The 26,609-nt window shown below is 45.3% G+C and overlaps 1 protein-coding gene across 2 annotated transcripts; it reads left to right on the top strand.

Moving 5' to 3' along the window:
* Positions 1-12,238: 12,238 nt before the first annotated feature.
* CUEDC2 (CUE domain containing 2) lies at positions 12,239-26,019 on the top strand. 2 transcript variants are annotated; one of them, XM_080400818.1, is made up of 9 exons: positions 12,239-12,350; positions 18,881-18,974; positions 19,816-19,959; positions 20,285-20,346; positions 21,764-21,897; positions 23,014-23,184; positions 23,516-23,577; positions 25,237-25,297; positions 25,687-26,019. In XM_080400818.1, exons 2-9 carry the CDS (start codon positions 18,901-18,903, stop codon positions 25,831-25,833), a joined length of 855 nt encoding a protein of 284 aa, XP_080256944.1. In that variant the 5' UTR covers positions 12,239-12,350; positions 18,881-18,900; the 3' UTR covers positions 25,834-26,019. The 2 variants fall into 2 exon arrangements, with proteins under 2 accessions (XP_080256944.1, XP_080256945.1); XM_080400819.1 differs by having other exon boundaries at positions 12,250-12,502.
* Positions 26,020-26,609: the final 590 nt, after the last annotated feature.

Below are 26,609 nucleotides of genomic sequence, written 5' to 3'. Positions count from 1 at the left end.
ATAAACTGTGGGACTCGGGACATATGTTTATAGTTTCCCGCTGAGCAGGATCATTGCCAGCATCTGCCTGGGTCTCCTAAAACAAGATTTTAGTGTGAGGGCAAGTTACTACTTTTTTGGGTTTGGGGTGGAGGCTTGGGTTTGTTTCTCTTTTTTTTTGGCACATCTTCCAGCTTTGCTTCCTGCCTCTTCCACCTTTCTTTCCAGGTTTGAGGAAAATACCAATACCATCTCCTGTCAGTACCATATATTAACTAACACATAATTTCTGTGTTTTCCTTATTTTTGGGGGGGGGTGTCTGGGAATTCAGCTTGGTGACACAAGCAGATTGTCAGCTAGATCTCATTGATCTCAGTGCAGCTATGCTGATTTACACCAACAGCTTATCACACTCTTTGAAAAGCTAGGTACAAGTCTTAATTTCCGCGCCACACCCCCCCCCCCCCCCCCCCCCCCCAATTACTGAAGTGATTAAAGCAGCAATAAAGGTTGCAAAAGACCTAGCCACAAAAGATGTGGCTTCCGCATACTTTCTTTGCCAGGAACTCCAGCTACTTGGATTTTTTGACTTTTTCAGGTTGAAAATGTAGATTCACCACAACAAAACTTTCTTCAGAAAGTAACTGCTTTTGACAATCTACAGTAATCAAAACATTTGATGAAAAAATAATTTAAAATTTGTATGAAAAATTCATATTCAAAATTATTCTCAATACTAAGCTTTTTTTAGAAACCAGCTCTTCATTTCCATTTGACAGTTTAAGGTAAAAATCTTAAATTCTCTCCACAACCCCAAACCCATGCTTGAAGTCTTCTCTCACTGTAGTTTATAAAAAGCGCTCACAAATTTAATTTCTCATTCTTGCTCAAGAAGGAAAAATTTCTCAGAGTTTAGTTTTTCCATAGATCAAGAACAGTATTTCCCATCCAGATTTACCACAATTTTGTCGTACCACTCTAAAAATACCATTACTGTCTTTGTGCCTCAGTTCTTTAACTGCAGAACTGCAATAACACCACTATCACTCACCAAGGCCCTAAAAACTTGGGAAGTTTTTAGCATTTAGGGATTAAAAAAAAATAAAATAGTAGTATACAAATGCACTAATTAAATCATAGGCCCCCAACAGTGTAATAGACTAAAACTGAATTGGATACCAGAGATTGACTGAAACTTCAAAAGCATCTTGACTGCCATAGTCACACACTCTTACCTTTTTCTTTTTTCACTCTAGCATTATCCTGAAATTGCGAGGTCTTGCTTAGGTATTCTTTGCTTAAGGCTCCAAGAAGGAAAGACATATCCTTGGGATTAAAGGCATCTATATGTGACTGTGCAATATAAATTCAAACTCGGCTACAGCTCTCTGACAGTAAACAAACCGTTTGCTTTGTTACTCAATTTCCCTCATTTCCCTTAGGTTTTTTATCAGCCCTATCCAATCATTTTTAATTCTTATGAAGATTGTGTCATGTCCTTCTCAGAACCAATAGTCTGTGTTTGTGTGGGTCATTCTAGATGCTCCCATAAAGTAACTAAGAGTAATAACATTTAGAAAGACGTATACACACAGGTTCCTGAATCAGAAGGAACTATAAACTGGTACAGTCTGGTGGAAGAGGGGAAAAATGGAGGGGGGGGGGGGGGGGGGGAAGAAAGACAGCAGAGATAATGGTAAAACCTAATATAAAAAAAAAAGGAAGAGCATGAAGAATAGGCTGAATCTGAGTCTCTCACAAGAGCAAAAATGTAAAATGTTTAGGTCTCCTACAAAATACCCCTAATTAAGCAGAGCTCTTAGATCACTCCAGTTTGATAATTACTTCCATGCAAAGATTTCCGCTCTTTTTATTGCAAACTCTGTTCACATCTGTGCACTGTGGGGTAAGATGGTTGAGATTTCTTTTTCTAATAGTGCTTTCATACAGTTCACCAAAAAATTTGTGGAATTGCCAAGACAAAGCAGCAGTGAAATACCTTTCTGAGAAGGATGATATAATGAAGGAAAAAGTATTAGAGAACTCTGCAAATAAAAAGTTATATACATGTGTTTTGGTGTTTTGCTTCTCTTCCTACCCTGCCTTGCAGGGCTGAAAAAGATTAAGGTAAGAGGAAGAGAAGGTAGAAACTGCGTAAGAACCTAGCAATCTGTATTGTTAAATTTAGTTCAATATTGAATTGTATAAAAAATACAATTACACAGAAGTAAAGCTCTGCTGGCTGGAACTACAGGTCAAGGGACATCCAGTGGAAGAATACCTCCAGGGAACTCCACATACTCTGGAGAGGAAAGCTAGAATGGCAAGACTGGCTGCTTTTACTCTAGCAAGGGGTCACTGCTGCAATGCCTGCCAGGCTACCCATCCTCCTTTCATCCACTTCAGGGAGCAGGCTGGCGTGCCGCACAGCTCCCTCTCTTCTGACGTGCCTACTTGCCTGTGCAGAGAAACTGGGGGGAACTGGTGTGTGCGGAGGCATCACCGCTCCTTTCTCTATGGGACAAAGACACAATTAGGCTCACTTGGATTCCAAAGCATTTCTGGGTTCTCCAGCTTGCACATATCCATACCAACCAAAACGGAGATTTAACAGAAAATGGCTCAGAGACAGTTATGGGAGAGGTCGCAAAAGAAACCAACTTCTTAAATGGCTCACAAAACCCCCGATCAAAATACCAGCATTGCTTTGCTTCTAGAAATGGAAGTTTCTGTTAACTTCAGTCACTGACTATCAGTTCCAAACCCACCAAGCTCCCTTCTTGGAGCTGTTTCTCCCCTACAAAATAAAATTAACAGTCCCCCACAGACTCTTCTTCTAAAAACCTAACACACCATCTCTTTCTTCCACAAACCTTTTACCCTAGAAATGAGATTACAAAAGTCCCCCCTACATCTTGTCCAAGAAAGTGAACTAAGATTAAAGTAAAAGCAGGGGCAGCATGATGAAATGGTAGGTCTTCACCTACTCTGTGCTACAGCTAGCGCACATTGGTATCTTGGAACTTTTCAGACATAGTGTCCTGGTTTCAGCTGGGACACAGCTGGTGCAGTGCTGTGTTTTGGATTTGCTGTGAGAACAATGTTGATAACACACTGATGCTTTTGGTTGTTGCTGGGTAGTGTTTGTACTAGGTCAAGGACTTCTTAGTTTCTCAGGTCCTGCCCGTGAGAAGGCTGAAGGGGCACAAAAAATTGGGAGGGGACACAGCCAGGCCAGCTGACCTGAAGTAGCCAAAAAGGTATTCCATCCCATGGGACATCATGCTGAGTGTATATATATATGCTGGGGGAAGAAGGAAGGGAGGGACATTCAGCATTAAGGCATTTTGTCCCCAAGTAACTTACTTATGTTAAGAGTTTTCTCACTTTCACTCTTCTGATTCTCTCTCCCATCCCACTGTGGGGGGAGTGAGTAAGCAGCTGCGTGGTGCTTGCTTGCCGGCTGCTATTAAACCACAACACCTAGATAAAGACCTGGAGAAATTACTGTAGAGATGATGTACTGCTGCCCTGCAAGGGAAAGAATGGCTGATCTAGTATCCCCTTTTACTGCTCTCGTTCCCCACTCCTTGCCTCATCCCATTTTTCCTCTGTTCTTTAAATTATTTGATTTCACAAACGGTATGAAACTGAGCGAGGCAGCCACAAATAGAATTTAAAGGTAACATTGCCTGAAATGTCAAGAAAGCCAGGCTTTTGCTCCCACTACCCATCACTGGCTTTTTGACAGTACTTCTAACAACAGAGTAGAGGCTAACAGTTCTTACCCATGCTAGTGCAAGCCCTAACAAGCCAGCTCTCTTCATAACCTGGTTCCTCTCTTCCTCTGTTCCTACCTCTTTCTTTTTGTGCTGCTAGTCATCCCCGCCGCCAGCTTTTGTTCATTCTTCCCCATGTCTTTCCTCCGCTTCTGTTTCCCCTCTCCTCCATTTCCATTCCAAAAGTTCTGTTAAAAGCATTGCCTGAAGCAAGATCACATCTCCAATAAGAGAGGCAACTTCATTATAGTTTAACATAAAAAGATCAGCTGATATCGATCCATAATTTGGACAAGTGCCATGCTATTGACAGGAAGACAAAATAAGTTAGAATGGCCATGTTTCAAAAATTCTGTATGTACACTCAATCACTAGAACAGAAATTGCAGCCGGGTATATAATAACACAGCCGTGTTTTCTATTTCCCCTGTAGATCAATGCTAATATGAGGAGGGCCACAGAAGATGGATGTTGCCGACAGAAAACCTTGAAATTCCAGGTTAGGACCTGGGTGGCTTCATGGATAAAAGCGCGTGCAATGGCAGCATAATTTAAATATGAAAGCCCAAATTCCTTCCTTAATACTTGAGAATGCCCTACTTCAAAGTCGTCACTTCTACATTTAAATTCAAGTTAAGGAAATCAGAAACTGACCCAATATCCTGCCTTAGATAAGGACACAGGCTTTAGTTCACACACCTAGGGGACCCCAGCTGGATTACTTAGTGGTGTCAGTCAACCATAGGACAATATACCTTCACATACTTACACATACACAGAAAAACACATATGAGCTTTCTGTACATTACTGAACAAACACCCTGCTAGAAGGTAATTCCTCCAGAAGGTAGGTGGTGGCAGGAGAAAAAGAATATTTTCCTGTTACTTTTTACTAGAAACCGTTTTGCCAGGCTACTGAAGTGCCACAAAATTTCTAGCCGGTGCTGGCTATGTTTTACTAGTAAAGTTTATGACCCCCACGTAACAGATGTTTAAACTGGTCAGCAAGAAACAAATACAGGAATTTCAGCACCAAAAATACAATCTCAACCATTTGAGCTAACTCAAACAGATATTTACTGTAACAGATATTTATTCTTTGTACAGACAATAAAAGTCGAACAAGGCAGTATACTTACACTTTGCCAAGAGCAATTCTTTTTGAGTACTTAACTCTGTTAAGGTCAAATTCCCCACCACCAGGTTGGATCCAATCACAGTTCACATGGGAGGATTGCACAAGACTACAGGCCACAAAAGCAATGCTAGTGTCCCCAGAAAGCTAGCACTCCAAAAACAATCAGCTGGGAGACATGTACCTCTACCACTCCTGCCTAAAAATCTCCTGTAGCTAGTAGGAGCAAAGAGCTTATTTTCTCTATAAGCCTGCTATTTGAGACCACATAACTCACTTAGCAATGCATTGCACGCTATTCCTGATTATGTAGGAATACCAAGTAATTGAAGAGAAATAATACGCATCAATGACTAGGATTTTTAACAGGATTTATTCCTTCCTGTTTCCTCCAGACTGACACGTATTCATCTTCAAGTCTGAGGACTACAAGCCACACAGTTAACTCAAAACTCTGATGTTACATTGTTAAATCCTGCCATATAAAAGGAGATAGATATATATATAAACATATATATGTATATCTATCTTTGTCAGCTTTCACTACCCCTGTTCAGTAAGCTTCTTCAGTACTTTGAAGCAACATGTTCATGTTACTAACATTATACTGTATGAACAAAGCGTACTTTTTATAAGATGTGTAGTCTGGGTCATTCACAGAAAACGTTCACTTTCAAACTGTTCAGTAAAGCAGACTCACTTCCCAGAAAAGATGCTGCCCCATCAAAACTTCAGTTCACATTTCAGCCTTGATCTGAATCCAAACTCCACAACTAGCCTTTTATCTTGACAAGCCAAACCTTTCTTCAGATACTCCTGCATTTTCCAAGCTGCACAAAACCCATGCTGAGGCTTGTGACTCATGCCCATTATTAGTTTGGTCAGATTATAGACAGTTTTGGTGTCTGGCCCTCAGCACAATGCTGCAATGTTTAGGACACGTATGGGAATGGAGAAAGAGGAGGTTGCTAACTGCATTTCTATTGATCACAGACTTTTATAGACCTACCTCCAGAGAGACTGTACCAGCAGAAATGCTGTAAGAGCCACAGGTCTTCAGATCATCCTTAAACTCTCATGAAATCCCATCCAGCAAGCTAAAACTGCCCTTTCACCTTGCTCTTCCTCCTTCCTTCTGAGCCCATCTGGCTAATAGGTCAGAAGTGAGGACACCTGTGCACAAAGCCACTGAAGCTGGGAGATTACTTGCTAACTCTGGAGGTTTAGCTTCCATGTGAAACACCTGCTGTTGGCCCCGACTAACATGTGGCCCCTGATTCACCTTTTCGCTATTTGTTCTGTTAGCGTCATTAGAGGGGTATGCAGGGAGCGCGGCCTGTCCCCAGCCCCACGGGGCTTTCCAGGAACGAACGCTTCCAGCCTTCGCCGCCAGGATGCTGGAGCTGCACAGATCCTACTGCGGCCTCAGAGTGGCATCTAGTGCTCAGCTGCGGCACTGCCCCTCGTCAGCACGCCGCAGCCGGGCTCTGCTCCCGAGCTGTCCGCCTGCTCCCAAAACCCAGGGACCTGGACAACAAGCAAAATAACTGGGCTCCCTCATGGAAACGAGTGCACCTCTCTCATAAACTGCAGTGTCAATTGATTCCACGGGGAGCAATCAGTAGTACAGTAAGATAAAAAAGGGAGTTAACTTACCCTTCTGGTTAACCAGACTGTGCTGTATGAAGATGATAATTTCTATATAGCACAAACTAGAAGAAGGCAAGTTTTATTTAACAACATTCACCCTCCACTGTACACTTGTTACAGTGGTTTTACTAGTAAGTACCTATGGAAATCTGATTTAAATTACTATGCGGTTCTTCAAAGGCCGTGCCTGTTCTCAGAAACTGTAACCTGTTCGCTGCTGCTCAGAATGAATGTGTCTCCTACCCCTAATTTTTCAAACTCATTTTTCCTCCTCTTCTGTGTGCCAGCTAAATCTAAAAAGCAGAACCTCCAGAAGCAGGGCATCAAAAGAAGACAAGGAACTGGATGCACATCCAGGGAGTAGTTTCCAGGTATCAGAAACAACAGCCTTCAGAATCCAAAAGACACAAATTGCCTGGAGCTCTTAAGGGAACTCCTGAAGGCAACATCCTTTTTTATTATTATTATTTTTATTACGTGAATTAGTCAAGTATAATTTTATGGTGTGTAATTTAATCAGAACGCTCTGCAGGCAGGTACATTATCCCAGCCAAGTATGTTTCCTCTTCTCAGTCTGCCTTCAGATGAAGTGGTTGGATATGTTAAAGAAAAGCTACATAATTATGTAAGAAATATGCAGCTTTTTAATACACTTTTCAGTAGCAGATCTCAAAGTGTTTTACAAAAAAAAGGTCAAATATTGCTTCCCTTACTTTGCCCATCTGTGAAATGAGGATAATACCCGAAGACTGAGGGAGGTGAGGATCAGAACCTGAGTGTCCTGAGCTGTTTCCAGCACAGAAATAGTTAGATTTTTCCCCATTACATCTGAACAAAAGAAATGCATCTGAACAAAAGAAATTAGAGATAACAGTAAGACAGAGTGCTTAAATCATGTTCTGATCCTCTCCATATTTTAGTTCTGCCAGCTGCAAAAGTCAGGCATTTATTATGCAAATTCAGAGACATGTTCAAATATAGCTAAATATGTAGCATAATTTTCCAGTTCTTAAAATTCCTCTAAATTAGGGAAAGCCTTCACACTTGAATTCTGGCTGAGTTAGCTGCTACAAAAAAGAAAAAGACAAAAATTACTTTTACATATGAATCCAACAGAAGAACAGTTCCTGTCAATATTTTATCTCTAATACACATGAAAAACCAACAAGCTTCCAATGAATTAAATTTAAAACAATTTGGCCTTGGCTGGGCAAGCTATCCAATATCTACATTGGCATATGGCTGAGAAGAAGTATTCTAGGGTCAGAAAGTTCTTGGCAGTAGGGCCTGCATTCATAGGTAAAATGCAAAAAATCACAAGTCTTGATGCTGCAAATGTCAGTTGCTTCAGAACAACACAACATCCAGTGGTAGCCAACTGTTATCCAAGGCTAGAAATGGTACTGAGAAAGCCCTGTATCATGCTTGCTGAAAAATTAAAAAAAGCATGTGTTGTGAGAGTCACACACAATGAGTAACACCCAGCCTATCACTGAACTCTCGCTACACCTACAAGAAGCTCAGAAAAGCTGTCCAATGTAGAGCACACAGCACTTACAATATCTGCACCCAGGACACCATGTCCAAATACTCAGCAGTCTAAAATCTTCTCCTAGCTGTGCAATCATCTGACATTGTCAGCTGGGAAGTTCTTTTTGCTGTAACTACCACCAGCTTTAGCATTACTTCTTCCACTGTCTTAAGTACATCACCATCCCATGAAACAGCACCAAGGGCCTTCTGAAGAACAAAAGCCTCTTCAGTATCATCATCTTACTGCTCCTTTACAGTTGGCCAAATTGAAGGAGCAGGCTCCACATGTTGTAATCAGAGACTGAAAACCCCGTTGTTACCCAATTATTTTGCTTTTTCACAACCTCAAAAATGCTCCTAAGTAGCACACTTCCAACTGTAAGATGAGTCAGGGAACACAAACTCCTGATTCCTTTTTCAGGCTCTGCCACAGACTCATGCTGCAACTTTTGGAAATACACGTCATCTTTCTGTGCTCGAGCCTACTGTATATAAAATTATAAGATATAAATGTAAAGCACAATGACTGCCCTGACAGAAAGATGACAGGAAAATTGTTCATTTACTTATTATTCACGTACTTTGCTATTTATTTTTAGATAAATTGCTCATTTCTCTGTAAAAAAAATAATAATTATACCTGTGAACACTAGAAAGCTAAATAAGTCACAATACAAGAATGAAACAGATTTGTCACAGACAACCTAAGAATTATCTGTTTGACTACAAGACCTTTGTAACTGTGCTAAGATGTACATATAGCAGTAAATAAGAGGCAAAGAATGACAAAAAGAACCAAGGAAGTACTTGCATAGAACTTTCCTGTTACCAAGGAAGCATAAAGACAAAAAGGCTCTAATAAGTCTAATCACAACCTTGAGATGCAGATTACTTTACCTGTGAGACTCTGAAATTGTAACATGAGTTTACCCAGGGCAATAAAAAGAAACATCTTTTAGATTTCAAATTAAGCACATTTGTAATCAACTGCAAAAGAAATACGAGAGCATGGCAATAGCATTTTCAGTGTTTAAGGACTTACGCTTTCAGTTGTCTGCCTTCTATAATATACCCAGCAGAGGGCTGCAGGGCCCCAATCTTGCTTGTTGTCCTGAAAAGCAGCAATCCTCCGAAGTTCCTGCATAATTGAAATTGGAGAGCTAGAATCTCTTTTGGCTGGAGTAGAAAATCTGGGAGCGGTGTGTGCTTTCAAAGGGGCAAACAGAAGTTCCTTAAATTTCTGTAAAGCTCTGAGATTGAACACTCATTGCTGTTTAAAATAACACAGACTTTGTTCTCAAAATACACTTACTTTAAATTTAAAAAATGGGTGTCTGTAGAAGACTGAAGATAAATCACAATTAAATTTCATTTTGCTTTAGTAAGAATAAAAGCAGCAGACAAAAACTAAAGCTATGCACTGATATTCTAGGCTTAACAACAGCGAAAATATTTTGAGCAGTCTCAAGGATACATATGAAAGTGTGATAGGATTAACTAAACCAATGGAAAATAACAACCAGAATATCAAGAAACACATCCTTGTAATAAGCACCTTTCTTCAGATCAAGCCCCATTGCTGGATCCTTTCAAAGCTAGAGTAGACAAAAAACACAGAATACTTACTGAGGGAACATGCCTTAATTAAGCAAGGGGCAAAATCAGATGGAAAGGATAGTTTTTAATTCTCTAATTTCAATTCAAATCTAAAACAGAAGCACGTGTAACTGTTAAAATTACTCATATACAAATATCATCCACCCACACATTAAAATACCACAAAACAAACTTATTTCAAGTAAGTTATACAACAAGGAGTTAATAACAAGCTGGAGAAGGAACAATTTTCCTCTGGCTTGATTCAATGCACTTGCATTATTCATGATGTTTGTGAAAGAATATGAATCCCATCAAATAATTTGATGGTGTGTTAACCTCCCTGGTTTGCAGCAGCCTGTGACTGACAAGTAGAAGGGCTCTCCAGGAACAATTTCCTGTGCTGTCGCCCCTTTCTGCCTGGACCTTTGGTGCTGGGTGTATTCTGTGTGCTTGTGTAGGGAATCCCTGTGGAGTTTTTGTTGAGCTTTAGGTCAAAACCCTCTAGATTTAACTTTAAAGTGGGGAGCTATTAGATGCCATATTTGTTCTGGTATCTATTACCAGTACCGGTCATCTTCCATTAGTATAAATGGGGAAAGAAAAAAAAAAAAAGGGAACCACCCTCTTACATCATTTTTGATTACAGTAAGGTGGGAAGGTGAGATACCAAATTGCAGTACAGTATGCTAAAAGAGAGAAGTCTAGTTATAGGAGAATTTTAGTACCATTTTAACTTAGATTTTCTCTGTCCCGTGTGGTTTTCTCCTCCCTTTATTACCCCCAGGATAGACTGCCCTGATCTTCAGCTAGGTTGATGGTCAACTTTGAAGTACTTGTGGTAGCAAAACAAAAACAGGTCTTGTCTGTTGTTCTGGAACCAGCAATTTACAAATCATAGGATCTGCAAGGATTTACAAATTGTCTGAACTGATGGCACCTGAGAACTCTCAAAATTTCTCATGGGCCTCGAGGTTTCCAAGCAGGTCGAGGAAACTACAAAGCAAACTGAGGCAAAACAAATAAATCTTTAAATTGTGCTGATGAATAGGGTGCTAAGAACCACCTATGGAAAAAGCTGGTACAACCCCATATGCCGTCGTAACATGAATTAGTTTCCGAAGCTATGTTCTAGTTCAGTCAAGAATTGATGAGGGAAGTTATGTCAGACAAGGTAGCTAAAATTGTTTCTCTTAGAAAGACTGTTAATTTCTAGGGGCTTTACATACGCTGCTTCATTTCCTTCAAAAATTACCCTTCCACTTCACTGTGATGTAATCCAATTTCCACCGTGTACCTGCCCCAGAAGCAGCTGCATTTTCAGCACATCCTTTATATGGTGGGGTCACACAAACTTTAACCCATCCTAGAAACAGGCTTGTTGGGGGATTTTCAAACCATTTCCCAAACTAAGGTAAAACCACAGATAGGAGGACAGAAAATGCAGCGTAGCTGATTAGTTTCAGTTAACCTATGGGTAAGTGCAGCAAAAACCAGCCAATTCAAAGACAATGAATACTTCTACAATTAAGTATATTCATACAATGACAAGGGAGGAACATATATACATTTAAATGGAAATAAACAATGGAAAGAGACTCTGCTCTTAATGACACTGGAGTGAGTGTGGAGTGATGTTCCCTACTCAGCTGGTATTACTCTGGATCGTTTCTGGTAGCAGCAAAGGCAGAATCAGGCTCAGTTGTTTGGTATTTAGCAATGCATCACTGAGGAACATGAGTCAGAGAGTAACCATGCCTCACTGCTCTGTGATTTTTATGAAGGAAAAGCACTTGGCATTGCAATTGCTTCTCCAAAGCTGCTCCAAGAAGCACCTACTGTCCTCATCAGAACTCAGTAAACCAATGAGCAGCTCACCTGACTGGGAAGGGGACCATGCTGCAGCACAGCATGGCTCTGCTGCAACTTCTCCAAGAGCCTGTGGCCGCCTTAACGTACAGCAGTCCTCCAAAGCGCCAGAATAAAGGAATAAGCAGCAGCTTGTCAAGCGTGGGGTGGAGCAGGGAGGCCTTTTAGCAGAAGAAGAAGGAGGGCCTGGAGAGTCTACATGCAGCTCTCAACTTCTGCAAAGACAGCAGCTTTAGGAACATCCCCCCGGTGGCACATCCACCTGGCAAGAGCTTTGGCTGGGGAGAAGCACCCTGAAAAGCAGGACAGCTTGGCCCTAACACTTGAAAAGGTGCTAGTTTCCTCAGGGAACACGTCTCTCGAGCTTGGCAGGGAGAACCACGCGTGATCTCTCTCAGGGTGGCTCTACAGAGTGCTGCCATGTTCCCGGGCCTCGCAAAAACGCTTTTGTACTACCAAGGCCGGGCACCCCGTGCCGCCTCTGAGTTCCTCTCTGCCTTCGCCGCCGGCGCTGCCTGGGGCCCCAGCCCGGACGCGGCTCGGAGCTCTCCAGGGCCCCCCGACACCGGGGAAGCATGTCGCCCCTCAAGCCTCCGCGGCGGAGAGAAAAAGCCGCCTCACGCCTGCTGCCCCAAACAAAGATGGCGGCAGGGGGCTGTCCGCGCGCCGGCACGAAGCCGCTCTATCCGGCCGCGCGCCCGCCTCTATGCTTTGGCGGCGGGCGCGGCCACGTGACGCTTTGAACGGCGCCGCGCGGGACCTGCGCCAGGAGGGAGTGAGGCCGCGGCGGGGGCGCGCGGGCCATCAGGTGACCCCTGTCCTCCCCCGCACCCCGCCCTCCCCAGCGGGACCCCCGGGCGGGACCCCCAGCACTCCGGGCGGAGCGGCCTCTGGGGCCCTGCTGCCGGCGGGCTGCCAGGAGCCAGCCTGCGGCCAGCACCCCCGTCCCCGCCGCGGCCGGTGCGTGTGTGTGTCCACCCCGGGAGCGCGGGGGCCCGAGGAGCCGGGCGGGGGGTTCGTTCCGGGGCGGGGGGCGCGGCAGCAGGGCCCGGGGAGCGGGCGGCGGGGCAGGGACCGGGCTGTGCCCCCTGAGGAGCCCGGCTGGCGGGCAGCGGCCGGGCGCGGGCCCGGGCTGCCGGGGCGCGTTCTGTGCACGGCCCCTCAGCCCGCTGAGGTAATGCCCGGCCCCCGGTGGGGGCAGCCCCGGCCCCGCGAAACACCTGACGCCGCGGCGCAGCGGGGACGAGCCGGTGAGGGTGGGCGCCGGCCGCCCCGCTCGCCAGGGGTCGGGGGCCGTGGGGCCGTGCCCCGGGCACGCAGAGGCGCGGCGGGGAGCCCGGCGCTCGCTCCCGGGCTGCATCCCTGCAGCCACCGGCAACAGGTTGTGCTTCGGAGGCCGCTGGTGCTGTTGCGGTGCTCGGGGATCACCCCAGGCCTCGCTACAGAAATTGCAGGTGCTGAGAAGCGTCCCAGCGCGGCAGCGACTTCGAACAGACAAGTACACTGCTCTCCCATCCAAGTTAGCCTTTCACGGGGCGTGTTTCGCCCCAAAGGATAAAGCTGTACCCTTTGCGTTGGGGGAAACAATCACCAATGACATAAAGCATAAAGATGCCAATATATATAGAGAGAATGATCCTGCTATGCTCCCGCTCCGGCTAATTCAGCGTTCCTTTCCCGGGAAGGGCTGCCTGGTTCGTGGCTTGGGCCAGGCAGCCATAGGATGGACCATCGACTTCTGCCAGCACTCAGCTGACTTCGTAAATGGGCCATGAGCCAAGGTCCAGGCACGAGCAGTACTTCTCAGGCACGGGCCTGGGATCAGAGCAGTGCCCGAGTGCAGCCGTCCAGCATGGATCTCGGGGGAGTGAAGGGGTCTGGCCACTGGCGTTACTGTCTTCTATTACTGTAATGTAGTGGGTTAAGTTATTAACAAAAGCCTTATTTTAATGTTGGAGCATTAAGCAGTTAATTGTTTTAACGTGCACAGTGACCTCAGCCTTCTTTCCCACAGCAACCACACCATGAACGTCCTTTCAGGGACCTCTTTAGCAAGTAAAACAAAAAATGGGAGCACTGGAATTACGTCTGTAAGGTGTTGCTCAGCCTGGAAAGTTTTCTTTTAAGTCACAAAGGTTTCAGGAAGTAAATTAGTTCAGTGGAATGTAGCCACAGCTTGCTCTCTGTCTTGCAGATTGGGCTTTTGAGAGATTTCCTCTGAGGCTGTATGTCACAGGCTGCCATGAGAGCTCCTTATATCCCAGGGGTCCCCACTTCCCCAAGCACAGGCAGAAGCACATGCACACAGAGCTGCATGAAACGTGTTTTGTGCTTTCTTGTAAGTTTTCAGAGAGACCATAGTGAACCATCCCTGTCCCGTTACTTACTTAAGAATAATTATTGAAACTTGAGCTAAAAGAACCTTCTCAAGGTATTTCAGTCAGTCCCTCAGCCAGATCAGGTTTACCTAAACTTTCCTAACCTGTTCTGAGAAACATCCAAGGTCTAGAACACCCATTTCCTTCCACCTGCAGAAACCTCAAGTCATTGGTAGGCAAATTTATGATCTCATAAAAGTTGATACACATCCAAATGGCAGTTCCTTTTAGCTCAGAAACATTTTCCTAAATTGCTCTCCTCAAGTCTGTCTTGTTAATATAAAGTCTAAGGCAAAATCAATCATTCCCGTCCCATCACATTGACCATTTAAGGATGATTACTGAAATTTGAGTTGAAAGAGCCTTCGGAAATGATCCAGCTATATGCAAACGCTTCAGGTTTTCAGCCCCTTTTTTTTTTTTAAGGAAGGCAGATTCATATGAATTGTACAGAAAGACACCAACTTTTTTTGAATATAGCATAAATAGATATTTCAGACACAACATGGATAATGGTACTTTTAGAGGGGTATTATTTCAGCGGCTGTTTTACAAAAAAAAAAACAACCTAACACACATTAACATGTTAGGCAGGAAAATGCAAGGGTGATGGTAATTACTAGGATCTCAAGACAGACAGTAGGCTTGCGAACTGTTGAGCTGCCAGCCAAAGTATTTAGTATAGAAAATAAGTAATTTTCACATTCACATTTTGAGAACTGATACCACTTTTCTCTACCTAAGATGAGGAAATACGTATGCCATGTGATACCATGTGGATCAGGTAAGCACTCCTGATATGTCAAACCAATCTTGTCTTAATGAGATGACACGCAGTGCTCCACTGCTCTTTAATAATAAACCCCAGTGTTTAAAGACTGTCTGAAAAGTGACAGGGATTTCCAAGGCTTGACGGTCTCTTGTTCTGACAGTGCAAAACTGTGAGGCTCTAGCTGAGGGCAGAGCAATAGGAATACCATTTCTTGACCATATGTTTTAAAAAATAGGTTCTGTGCAACATGTTAAGTAGAGCCCACATTATAATGCAAACAAAAAATGCAGGATTTTCATAGATAATGTTTGAAGCAGCTTGCAACTACTGAAGTGATCTTAAAATCCATGTCGCAATTATGGCTGGAAGTTTAAAATGATGGTAACACCTTTTCAGCAAAATTGAGCTCTCAGGAGAATGATTTCTCCTGCCTTTGGGTTTTGGACTGTTCTGTGCATTATAAATCACTTTGCAAAACTGTGCACATAGGATAAGCCCTTCTAGTTAATCTTCCCCTTAACTACTGCAGGTTGCTGTTAGAAAAAATGTGGCATTTGAAGATATAATGTATAAGGTGTTTTGGTGTCCTGAGTTAGGTAATTCTAAACTTGGCTGTGCAGGAAGGAATATACAGCAACATCAGCTTATTCCTTGAAGAATCCATTTTTAAATGTTTGGACATAGGTTTTTGATCAGCTTCCTCTATTTCAAGAAAATAGCTGCCAAATCTGAAAGGCCAGAGGAACTTCAGAACTTGTCTTCACAAGCCTCATTTGGCGAAGACAGTTGCACACTGCAGTTCCCCTAGATGTTACGTTTTGTAATGGCCTGTTTACCAGGGAATAAAATCTCCTCCCTATGGCAATAAATGGTCAAATGCAAGTGCATTTGTCTCTCTGGTTTTGTAGGAGCAGAGATGGGTTCTTCAAGTGAAAGGCTGATGGCTGACCCTTGAAGAAATACTTGATTACCTAGCTGCTTTCTGTCCTTCCGTGTAAGACCATGTTTTTATCATTTGAAGGGTTTCCTTTTTTCTAAGACAGGCCAAAGGTGGCAGCTTGCCTTCTCTGGATGTAAACCTTAAATCTGAGTGTGCTAGTGGATGGATTTCTGTGAGATGCTAGAGAGAATTTATACCCAACGGTTGAAACCTGCTGCCTCTCTCCTCTCATAGACACAAGGAAATAGCTTTTGTTCAGATACAGTATGGTATCTCCATGGAAAAATACCTAACTATTTTCAGATGCTTCACACCAGCATTTCTTGTGGTTGTGAGAGGCTGGGGAATGGATTCAAGACCAGTTAGTGACTGGTTATAGCTGATACTTCTGTTGCTGAATTATTTTTCTGCTGTGTTTCTCTTGTCCCAGTCTGACACTTGCCTTCAAGTGCCTTTGATTAAGGAGATGAGTGACATTGCCTGTTCTATTATCAGAATAAATTACCAGCAACTTATTTATGGGCCTCACAAAAGTGCCTTTGACATGGTTAATTGTGCTCTGTTGTTCAGGTAATTGGGTTGTCAGGAAATGTTGCTTACTATATAGTTATCTCTTATAGAATATTGGCCTGTTTCATGGGAATGGACAAAATCTTTAGACTTCCAGTTCCCAAGATGTCATGAAGACTGAGTAAGAAGGAAATAAGCATTATTCTTGAGAGTAGTGTCTGTAGCAAGAACATTTTGACTGCTATATGTTGACTGCTCATCCTTGGTTTCTGTAAGAAAGAAAATTACTTTTCTTGTACTTGCAAGTTCAGGGGACTTTGTGGTTGCCAGAATTTGCAGATTCAGCCTAAAATGGGGGGGAAACATGGTGCTTTGGACAGTGTTCTTGCCAACAGTGAGATTCAGAATATTATAATTGGCTTTTTGGTGTCTGAGAAGGCTAAAACAAAGCTTGCCAATTTTTTCTGGGTATGTTGGAAAGATGAGAAGGATAAACTTTGTTCTGTCACACAGCTGGAGAACACAAAAAACACACAGAAACAACAAATGGGCAGCAGGAAGGTGTTTCTACATGTGGTGTTTTTTACAGCCAGCTTCCACACTTGACATATGCAAAAGTGAGAAAAATGCAAACAAAGGATCCTTGTGAGGCTGAAAAATAGAAGCAGCACAGGAGCTCAGGAGCTGCCTTTGGGTGTTTGTGTGAAGAGCTCCTACCTGAAAAAGTTTGGACTCTTGCTTTCCTTAATTGCTGTGAAATAGGAATTTTCTGTTTGAAATTACAGGAGGCAAAAAAATGTTCTAGCTTAAGACAGAAACAGCAAACAATCCTTTCTGATTATGCCTTCATCTGGCTGTTTCTACATGTGCTGTGTTTGAATACATGTATGTTGTCACATAGTGGTATGGCATTTTTAACTCATGTTCCTTTCTGCAGGTGAAAGGCACATGTGACGAAGGTTTTCTTTTTTAGTTACTGGACCTAGATCAGTGGGAGGGTTGGTACTAATAGTAGCTGCAGGAGAGTTTAGGTGATTTAGATGGCTTTTGTGTTTAGCTTTGAACACAGTGGAAATCAGGGCAGTTCTATGTGAGTGTGTCTCGCTGTTCATGTCCCCCTGCTGCCCCAAGGGAATGGCACTTCCTGGGGATTCGATAAGAGATGGCCCTTCAGGTAGCAAAACCGGTATTTATTCAAAGCCCTGAAGAGTAGAAGAGCACAGACTGGGAATATTTGATGGAGAATTGCCTCAGGGAGATGCAATGTGAGATGCCATATACACAGCAGAGTACTTTTGCGTAACCTTGTGTCGCAGCTTTCTCCCTGAATATCGAGAGTCAAAACCCTGGAGCCTCAGTGTGACTGTAGCCCGAGGCAGGTCTGGCTGGCTTGAGTGTGCTCTGGCCAGCCACAGAGGAGCACTCACGTGCTCATGGCTCCTGCAGTGGTGGCCAAGTGCAGTGCAGAGCAGAGCTTGAACAGGCCCCAAGGCTGCAGATCAACCTGCCAACAGGCTGCTGGGCTTTGGTTTTCTCTAGGTCCTGCAGGAGCGGTGCTGAGTGCCGTGGGGTGGTTTTGTTTATATCCTGCTAGCTCCCAAAGTCTCATCTTGGGAAATGCTAAACCTTCTTGATTCCCATGGGAACATGGGAATTGTCTCTCAGCAACCCATATGACTGCACCACAAGTTCTGTGTCAAACAGACTTGCTTGAGTCCTGGTGGAATGAGGGAGCTGCACTGGTGGGAGCATGGTGACCTTTGGAAGCTCTCTGGCCTGTGACCACATCAGTTTCCCTCTATGCAGAGCTAGTTTCCTTCCTCAGAAGAACTCAGTGCTTACACCAGGAGTTTGTCCACCCAGCAGCTTTGTAGACCTCAGGGGGAAGGAATGGTTAAGGAACAGCTTTTCTCTGCCCAATTCAGTCCAAGCCCAGTACTGACAGCTGAAGGAGGGCTGTGGGCAGCCCCGCTCTGCCATTTCATCTGTAGGAGCTCTGTGATTCTTAGAACTCCCCTGAGTTTTGGGTTATCAAGTGCCCCTTGTTGCAGCTGCATCAACTGCAGAATAGCTCATTTATCAAGCGCAACAACAAGCTCCTGTTTGGGCAGGATTCCACTGGTAGTCCGTGCCTGACCTGGAGACCTTTGATATTTTGGCTGGCAGACTTGTTGTCTGTGCCTTGCTTGGTATTTCCCTGTAAAATATGCTCTAGGTTGGCCTTTCCTTAGGAGTCATTGCCCTTCCTCCCACATGTTCCTGAGTCCAGGCATCACTGTGAATGCTCTTTGCTGGAAGGTCCACCCCTTTCTGCACTGAGCATGCAAACCCACTACCCGCTGCTTCCTTGCCAGACAGCACAGCGTTCCAGCTTAGGAGGTGTCTCTGAGTTCCTACAGCTGGACACATCTGCGTTGCCAGTTTTGCTTCCTGGAGGGGACATTTTAAATGTACAGTACAGCTGCATACTGCCAGCATCAACATGAGCAGGAGAGGTGCAAGATACTGGGCTGCTTTGGGCTGGGATTTCAAGTGGATCCTCATATGGCTGCTTTTTGTGGCTATCTTTGCTTACTGTGACCCAGGGAGAACAAGATATATTAGAAGAGTTTGTGAACTGTTCTGATGGGAAGAGCACACTTACCTATATCATGCCTACCTTTTGATTTTGTAGATATTTTGATCTACTTCTTGCCTTTGAAGTGACATGGAGTTTTCTTTTTCCTGCTGTTTTTTAGAGAAAAAGGTTTAGAGAGACATGGAGCTTGAAAGAATCATTCGAGACACGCTGACTTGCTTCATCCAGTCCCACATCCCTGCAGGAGACCTCAGGTATGTTGAGATAGGAAGACCTAATATCATTGTTCTAGCTTGCACTCTGCATTAATTGTTCCTCTGCACATTATACTGAACTCTAGCTTCGTGTTGCTTTTCCTTAAGTCAGACCTACGATGCAGGTAATTTGCACAGGCTCTGATGGGAATGCTTGAACAGCTGTCATTTAGCATTGCAGTCTAGCAATGTCATTTCTTTGACGACCAAGATGATTAATTTCCTGTCCAGTAATACACGTTAGAATATGGGATTCCCTTCATTCCACAGTGCCCCCAAGGGGCTTTCTGAGCAGCATAATGCTCTGTCAGGGCTCTCCCTGTTTTGAACTCTGCCTGCATGCAAGAGATATAGACACCTTGAAGCTGGAACACAGCAGCTGGTTTTGCTGCCAGTGGCAGCAGTGACACAAGTGTGGAGAGCGGCAAGCAGAGAACACTGCTTCCTATAGAAATTGCAACTTGACAGAATATGATGACCTCAGCTGAGATGCCAGTCAGCATAGAAAAGTCAGGGTTTGAGCACCTGGAATATTCTGGTTAGCTCAGCTGAAGCATCTACAGGAGCACATCCTCTGGGCACACGCTGGGGCTTTCATTCAGTGCTGCCCAGGAATCGGGATGGCATGTAGTGTTTTATCCATAAATACTTCCCACTCAACCACTGACCACCTGCTACCTGGCTTTGCTGGTGGGATCTGCCCATAAGATACAGTCCCCACAGGTCCTTTTGCTCCGTAAGAAGGACACAAGGTTAGGGGAAATGGGGATCGAGAGAAGGAGAGAGAAAAAATGGGCCTGTTGACCCTGCTGCCAAGTCCTGTGTTCTCTCTTGTCTCCAGTGGGATGGATGATGTTTTCTTCTCTTATATCACGGGTGTCCTGGAGGAGCTGGGCTCACCAGAGTCCTCCGAGGAGACTTTTGACATGGACACCTTTGTGGAAATGATGGAGGCGTATATCCCTGGTTTTGCAAAAATCCACAGGTATGTGAATATCACTGCTTTGTATGTGCATGCCATGCACCGTGGGCCTGGACCTGAGCCCCTCAGTACCATTAAGTTCTTTTGTTATACCCAGCTGAAGAGAGATTAGTACCAAACCTGTGCCGTTATGATTAAGTCAGCCTTTGCCTGAATACACATATGCTAATCCCAGTATAGTTTGCAAGTAGGTCCTTGGCCATCTGAAATACCAGTTTGTCTTATTTGGCTTCCAATTAAACCTTGTCTTTCTATAAAGAGGTACCCAAGTAGGATAGGCTACTGCTTTTATTCCTCACACTAAGTATATAGCTTCTGTCTCTTGCAGTGGGGATGTTTGTGAAATGATGTTCTCCCTCTCAGAAAGGCTTGGTGAAGCTCGCAACAAAGGTGAGTTACTCAGACAATTTCAGCACAAGAAAGTATATTCTGCACACTTTCAGTCTTAATATTTGGAGTTGAGTAATTTCATAGGATAAAATACAATTTTGTTTGCCACAGTTAGGATCTCATAAGGTAACCTGAATTGATTGACAATTTTTTTAAAAAATGTTTTAAAATATTTGGGGGTTTGGTATCAACACATGGGAGGTTCGCGTCATATGGAATACTGTCTAAGACATACTGGGGTGAAAAACACTTGATCAGTTCTCCAGACACCTCTGTTGAGATCGGATCCAGAGTAGTAACAAAGACATAGCAGATGCAGGGCTGCTTGTTGAAATTCTGCTGTAGGTTAATTCTGAAAGTGCAGATTTCTGCCTGCCTCTGATGGTCATCTGCCTAAGTGACACTATCACTGGGCAGCCCATGTCAGGTGCATCATCGAACAGAGAATCCAGCTGATCACATACATGTATCACTTCTAGACTCTGAGCATCCTCAAAGCTCACTTCCCATTCACCCATGAACCCTGGCACATGCAAAATGAGCAATGATGTGCTCTGGCCTGCAGGACTGCAGAAGACCACACTTATTCCAGTGGCACTTTTTAACCTCAGCATTTACAGATCAGATGGATTGCTATATTAATTATCCTCAAAGGTACTTCCCACTAAAGAACAGACAGGTGAAGTGCCTAGATATTAAACCTTGCAGGACACACCAGTCTGCGTGTTGCTTATCTAGCAACATCACTGCTCTCTCACCAGAAGGCTACAGTGTAGAACAGACAGACCCGTCTTTTATCTTTCTTGAACCTGACAAAATCTACTGCTTTGCTCTGGTCCCCTGCATCCTACCCTTTGAGAATCCTGATGTAGTGTGGAAGGACAGCACTATCCGGTTTTAGAGAGGACAGAACAAAGGTGAAATGATTTTTCTTACAGAAAGAGCCTGTAAAGAGAGGTGCATCAGAGTAACCTGATCACAGGATGTGTTGGCTCACCTACAGGGCATCTTCCCAAATTTAAAATCAAAACCGCACCTTAGTTCAAAGTTAGAGCAAACACCAGGGAATTCTTGGAAATGTAATGAAAATACCTGAAGTATCCACAACCAAAGCACTAGAGGGCCGAGAACTGACAGGTAGAACTGAATTCACAAGCAGCCCATGCCCTTTAAGGCCTGGCAGTGCAATGCTCAGGTACTCCAGCATGCGCCAGCACAGCCTTCCTGCAGGTCAGTGGTGAGCAGAGCTGCAGCTGTGCCTACTGAGGGCAGGAGGAACAGTAGTACTTCCCAGTCTTGGCACTTGAGAAGCAGTTTGCTCTGGCAAACAATGCGCCAGCAGTCTAATGCCAACAGAAAGCACAGAGCTGCAGCCTTAGTGGGACTGTTCCTCAGGAAATATCACTATGTCTTTAAGAAAAACCTGGCCAAAAGGCTGTGGAAAGCAGGAGTGAAGCACCCTCTGAAGACCTGACCAAGGGCCAGGAGCCTGGAGCTGGAGCCTGCAACGGGGAAAGGCTGTGCACACTAACAGACGGAGCCGGGTCCCAGGTATGAGCACCCCGCAGAGGAGCAGGAGCACTGGGGACAGTCACCTGGCACTAGGCTACCAGCACCGCCTGATGGCATTTTCTGGGTCTGGAAGGAACCACAGCATAGGCTGTGACACATCATCACTGGTGTCTGATCTGCACCATTGTATGGCCTGAACAAGACTGTCAGTAAGTGGGAAAAAAAAATGACATGCTGACAGAAGAGTATGAGCCATCACTCTGGCTCATCCTTTTCAGCCACTGGAGAGGATGAGCCAGAGCAGTGGTTGAGAGAACCTGTCCCAGTGCCCTCAGAGATCCCGCAGCAGAACTGTGGGGATGCCTCTGCAGCCCTAGCCGGGCTCTACCCAGCTTCACCCTGTTCTGCTGTCACTCCACAGTTTGAGCTGCATCACCTTTTCTCACCTGCTATCACACAGGATCTGCACAGGAAACGGTCACATCTGAGTGTCAGTCCCAAAGACGCCAGTCCCCGCCCTCTGTGACCTGTGCTGTGCACTTACTGAGCTGTACAACACTGAGTCATTGGCCCAGTGGTCCTGATCCTGCAGCACCACTTAGTATGACCCATGCTACAGGCATTGCAGCACCTAGCAGATCCCTGCTCCCATTCTGCTTGCTCTTTCTGCAGTGCTGATCTGATCTCTTCCTGCTCTGCAGTGCAGTCATTCCATGGCCACAGCCTTCTAGCAAATGCTGCTGCTGCTGCACTTCTGCTGTAGCCACAGGCCACTGCTTAGCAGTCCCTTCCCTTTCTGATCAAAGCACACATCAGAAGGTGAGCAGGTGTTCAGACATTCGCACCAGTGTCCAGAAAGCGCATTCCTAAGGAGATGCATAGTATGGCCAAACAGATGAGCCAGTTCACAGCAGCCCTACTTTAAAGAAAGTTGAAATACAGGGGGAGGAGATTAAGGAAGAGTGAGGCTTTGTCCTTGCAAAGATACAATACCCTGTTAGCTTCAGGAATGGGGTTTAGTCACGTTTGTAAGGAGAGCGAGCCTTCAGCTAAGGGCAATCTGAATTTCCTGACAATGCAAAACCAGAGAGGGTATTTTCACTAGCCCTTTCCTCACCGTGTCCCCAGCTTACCTCTGTCTCTTGCTCCAACTAGGCAGGTGATGACTTGAAGGATGGGGTGGACCTGCTACTAGAGATGTTCCCAGCCTGTACCATGAGCCAGGCAGAGAAGGCACTCGCCATGGCCTTGGGGAACTTGGAGGAGGCAGTGCAGTTAATTGTGGAGGAGAAGGTGGAAACTGGCCCAGCAGGTGCGAGTGTGAAGGTACTGTACTCCAAGTTGGGTGGCAGCGGGACAAGGAATGGGGCAGAGCTTGGGGACACGCAGGTGTCCGCTGTCTGCTGCAAGCAGAAGCTCTGACCACAAGAACTTTCTCTGCAGTGAGCCAGAGCAACAGCCCTTCTCCCTGCCTTGGCTGCCTGGGTACAGGCTGTGCCCACAGCTGAGCCAGCAACCCAGCAGAGCTGTGGCTGGCACTCCCCTCCCCACAGGGGCTGGGGTGCTCCACCAGCAGCTGGGCTCACTGAGCTAGCAGGGGAGTAACTGTATACCCCATGTGTTGTGCTGCTCACGCACCCACCTTCTCTCCTCCCAGGAACTGACACGGCCCCGTAGAGCACCCAACCATGAGGAACTAAAACAGGTTATCCTACAGAAGTAAGTACCCAGTAGCAACAAACCCCTTATTCTGCTCACAATAAAGGAAGAGGTGGCAGTTTGGGGAAGGTCAAAATGGCAATGTGGTCTATGAAGAACTGGGGGTGTACAGTGCTTAGTAAGGATGCTATGAAGCTTATTTGGGTATAGCTGAACACATTTAAGTACAAATAACAATCATCAGGTGGGAAAAAAACCAACCAAACAAAACAGGTTTGGGTTTGTTTCAGAGCTCTGGCAAAGAAACAGGCTACCTGTACCAGCTGGGTCACAGCACTGGCTGTGTGTGAGGTTTCAGCCTCCTTACGGGTACAGCGTAAATCACAGTGCTGTCACCTGAGGTCCTGGTTAAAGGTTCAAGGCACAAGCACCATGCTGCAGCTCAGGTAACACATGGTGACTTGTCAAACTACAGCAACTCATTCATACCTCCAGCCTTGGAGACATTCCAAACAAGGCTAAAGATATCTTTAAGAGACTGCCTGTACAGCAACACTGGGAAGATTAAATCTCAGTTTCTGGAGGTGTGAATTCAATGCATTTAAAGAAACCTCTCTGAAGCCCCCCTATGGACTTCATGGAAATGAAAGTGGCTTTATATTGGTTTACCTCCATTCATTTCCAAAAGCACTTAATTCTCAATAGGAGAACCCACACTGTGGTTTCATCGATCTGCTTTAAGATCTCAGCTTTCATGAGTATCCTCCTGTGGGCATGCAGATTCCACACAGCTATCCAGTCACATCTTTTCTACCACTTTACATCCTCCCCAGTGACAGAATAAACAGCTGATGAGCTAGGGAAGGTAAAACAAGGCAGAATGGCATCCAAGCAGAATTAGCAATCCCTGCCCTTGCCTGTCTCCCACACAGGCTTCTTTCAGAGTGACATGCAAGGGGACAAAAAAAGCGCCAGCTGCTAGTTGTTTCTGGGAACTTCACTTTAATGACACTTTGGCAACATCCTGTACTTTTAAACATCACTCAAGCACAGGTACAGAGAGCAGATCACCATAGCCGAAGATACACATGAGCAACTATACTAACTACTGAGGGAGAAGTCATGGTCAGCTGTGCTGTCTGCCTGCTAAACCAGCACCAGTCTCAAGAGCAGTAACTCAGCAGTACAGCAAGCAAGTGCTTGGGCCCTGATGTTTCAGTCACATAAGGAATGAAGTAATGCTTTTATCAAGCTGCTTCCAGCACAGACCTGTTTTGTAGTCAAGCAGAAGGTGGGAGCATGAAAGGAACACCATCTCTTCAGGGCAGAAGCAGCCAGCTTGGTCCTGTAATCTCACTTCTGTCTCCTTTGGCTGCCATCACTTCAGCTGAGGAGCAAAGCTGCCCCAGTGGCACAGCACACCAGACCTCAGCACCTCTCTCAGTTCTACGGTGGCTATTGGCATTCTCGACAGCCCAAGATTTCAGTAACCTTCACATATGGCCAAGGATTCTATTCGAGGAGAATCCTGCTGGATTCTCACCAGAATGATGACACACTTCTTGCCCATTGAGGGGAATGTTAAGTGCTCCTATCTGCAGTCTAGGGAAGTAGGACACATGGCACAGCCACAAACCAGCAAGGGGAGAAAGGACATAGGCTGTGAACAGCCCCAGGTGATGACGTTAGAGCATTCACTAAATGCTGCTTGTGTTTCAGATACATGATGGTGGATAGCGCAGATGATCAGAAAACACATCGGCCAGCTCCACCCAAAGAGGTAAGAGCAGTCCCAGCTCACCAGGAGTTTGAATGTCCTTTGGCTAGAAGGTTTAAAAAACAGTCTGCAAGTCCAAAGAGCAATGGGACAGGCCAAAGGCAGGTCCATTGACAGAGCCTGCTAGTCAGCAGAGAGGGAAGTTTAGCTTAGCTAAGGTGCTGCAGGGTCTATCAGTTCCTGCCATTCATGACTAGCATGGCTCCTGCTCCTCCATCAGTCGGCTTCCTTCCCAGTTTTGGCCAATTCCCAACATAAATAGTGGGTAAAGCAGCCCATCCCAATCTTCTGCACCTGCCCCCCCCAAAGCACAGCTCTGCTTCTGCTCATCCCTTGCCTTCCCTAATAGTGTGGCTGTCCATCCACTTGGTGTTAATGTCCTTACTCTCCAGGCTCCCAAGAAGTTGATCCGCTATATTGATAACCAGGTGGTGAGTACAAAGGGAGAGAGGTACAAAGACATCAAGAAGCCGGAGAGTGAGGACATGAAGAGAACCTACATCAGCCTCAAACCAGCCAGGAAGTACAAGTTCCACTGACAGCCTGGTCCTCCTGCTCTTCAGCCCCCACCTTGCCAGCCAGGCACAGCAGGATGGACATGTGGCACTAGGGATGAGGCGGCAACTCCACCTGCCACTAACTGGAACTAACCTGGGAGCCAGGACACTGCTTTCAGCTTCCTCAACTAACCCGGCCGATGAGGAGACTTCTCTCCTTGTGTAGCTGTCCCTGTGCCCCCAGGGGCACACCACAGTGGCTCTCCAGGGCCCGGGCATTCTCCGCTATTCCTTGCATGGGACATTTTTAGGTCTAAGATGTGGCTTGTGCTTTTGCAGCAAGCTTTTTACAAGTCAATATGCACTGTTGCTTTAAACTGAGTGCCAGTGTTAATAAAGATGATGTGAGTTGGTGTGTAGTTCAATCAGAGCATGCACATGCTTTACAGACACCACCTCACATCACTCCTGGGGCCAAAGATGGGAGCAGGGTCATCCTTTCTTCCCCTAATTACTCTCTTCATCTTGTTCACCACAAGATGTGGCTGCTGTTTGGTTAACCACCTAACGGATACAAGGGCTGAGGCTGCACTCCAGACCAGAGCTAGGCTCTCCCTGCCCACGCAACCTGGAGCACTCATAAACTCAGCTGACAGCATGGCCAAGGCTTCTGCCGTTTCACAGAGCTGTTGAGTGCCAAAGCTCCAGCCACGCGACATGGGGCAGGATACAGTAGCAGGCCTGGGTGCTACTGAAATGTTAAGTCAGAAGCTGGAAGAAACAAATGGCAATGACCAACTGCTTTCAGTGACAGCACA

This window comes from Falco punctatus, assembly GCF_963210335.1.
Source record: "Falco punctatus genome assembly, chromosome: 9".
In the NCBI taxonomy this organism is placed as follows: Eukaryota; Metazoa; Chordata; class Aves; order Falconiformes; family Falconidae; genus Falco; species Falco punctatus.
The sequence above is the reverse complement of the archived record's forward strand: the minus strand, read 5'-3'. Positions and strand labels throughout refer to the sequence as shown.

Excerpts from the sequence above, each read along its gene's own strand:
- CUEDC2 (XM_080400818.1), top strand. The coding sequence starts at position 18,901 with ATGGAGCTTGAAAGAATCATTCGAGACACGCTGACTTGCTTCATCCAG. Across the intron at positions 18,975-19,815 it reads ATCCCTGCAGGAGACCTCAG|TGGGATGGATGATGTTTTCT; the intron begins GTATGTTGAGAT and ends TCTTGTCTCCAG. Across the intron at positions 21,898-23,013 it reads CAGACGGAGCCGGGTCCCAG|GCAGGTGATGACTTGAAGGA; the intron begins GTATGAGCACCC and ends TGCTCCAACTAG.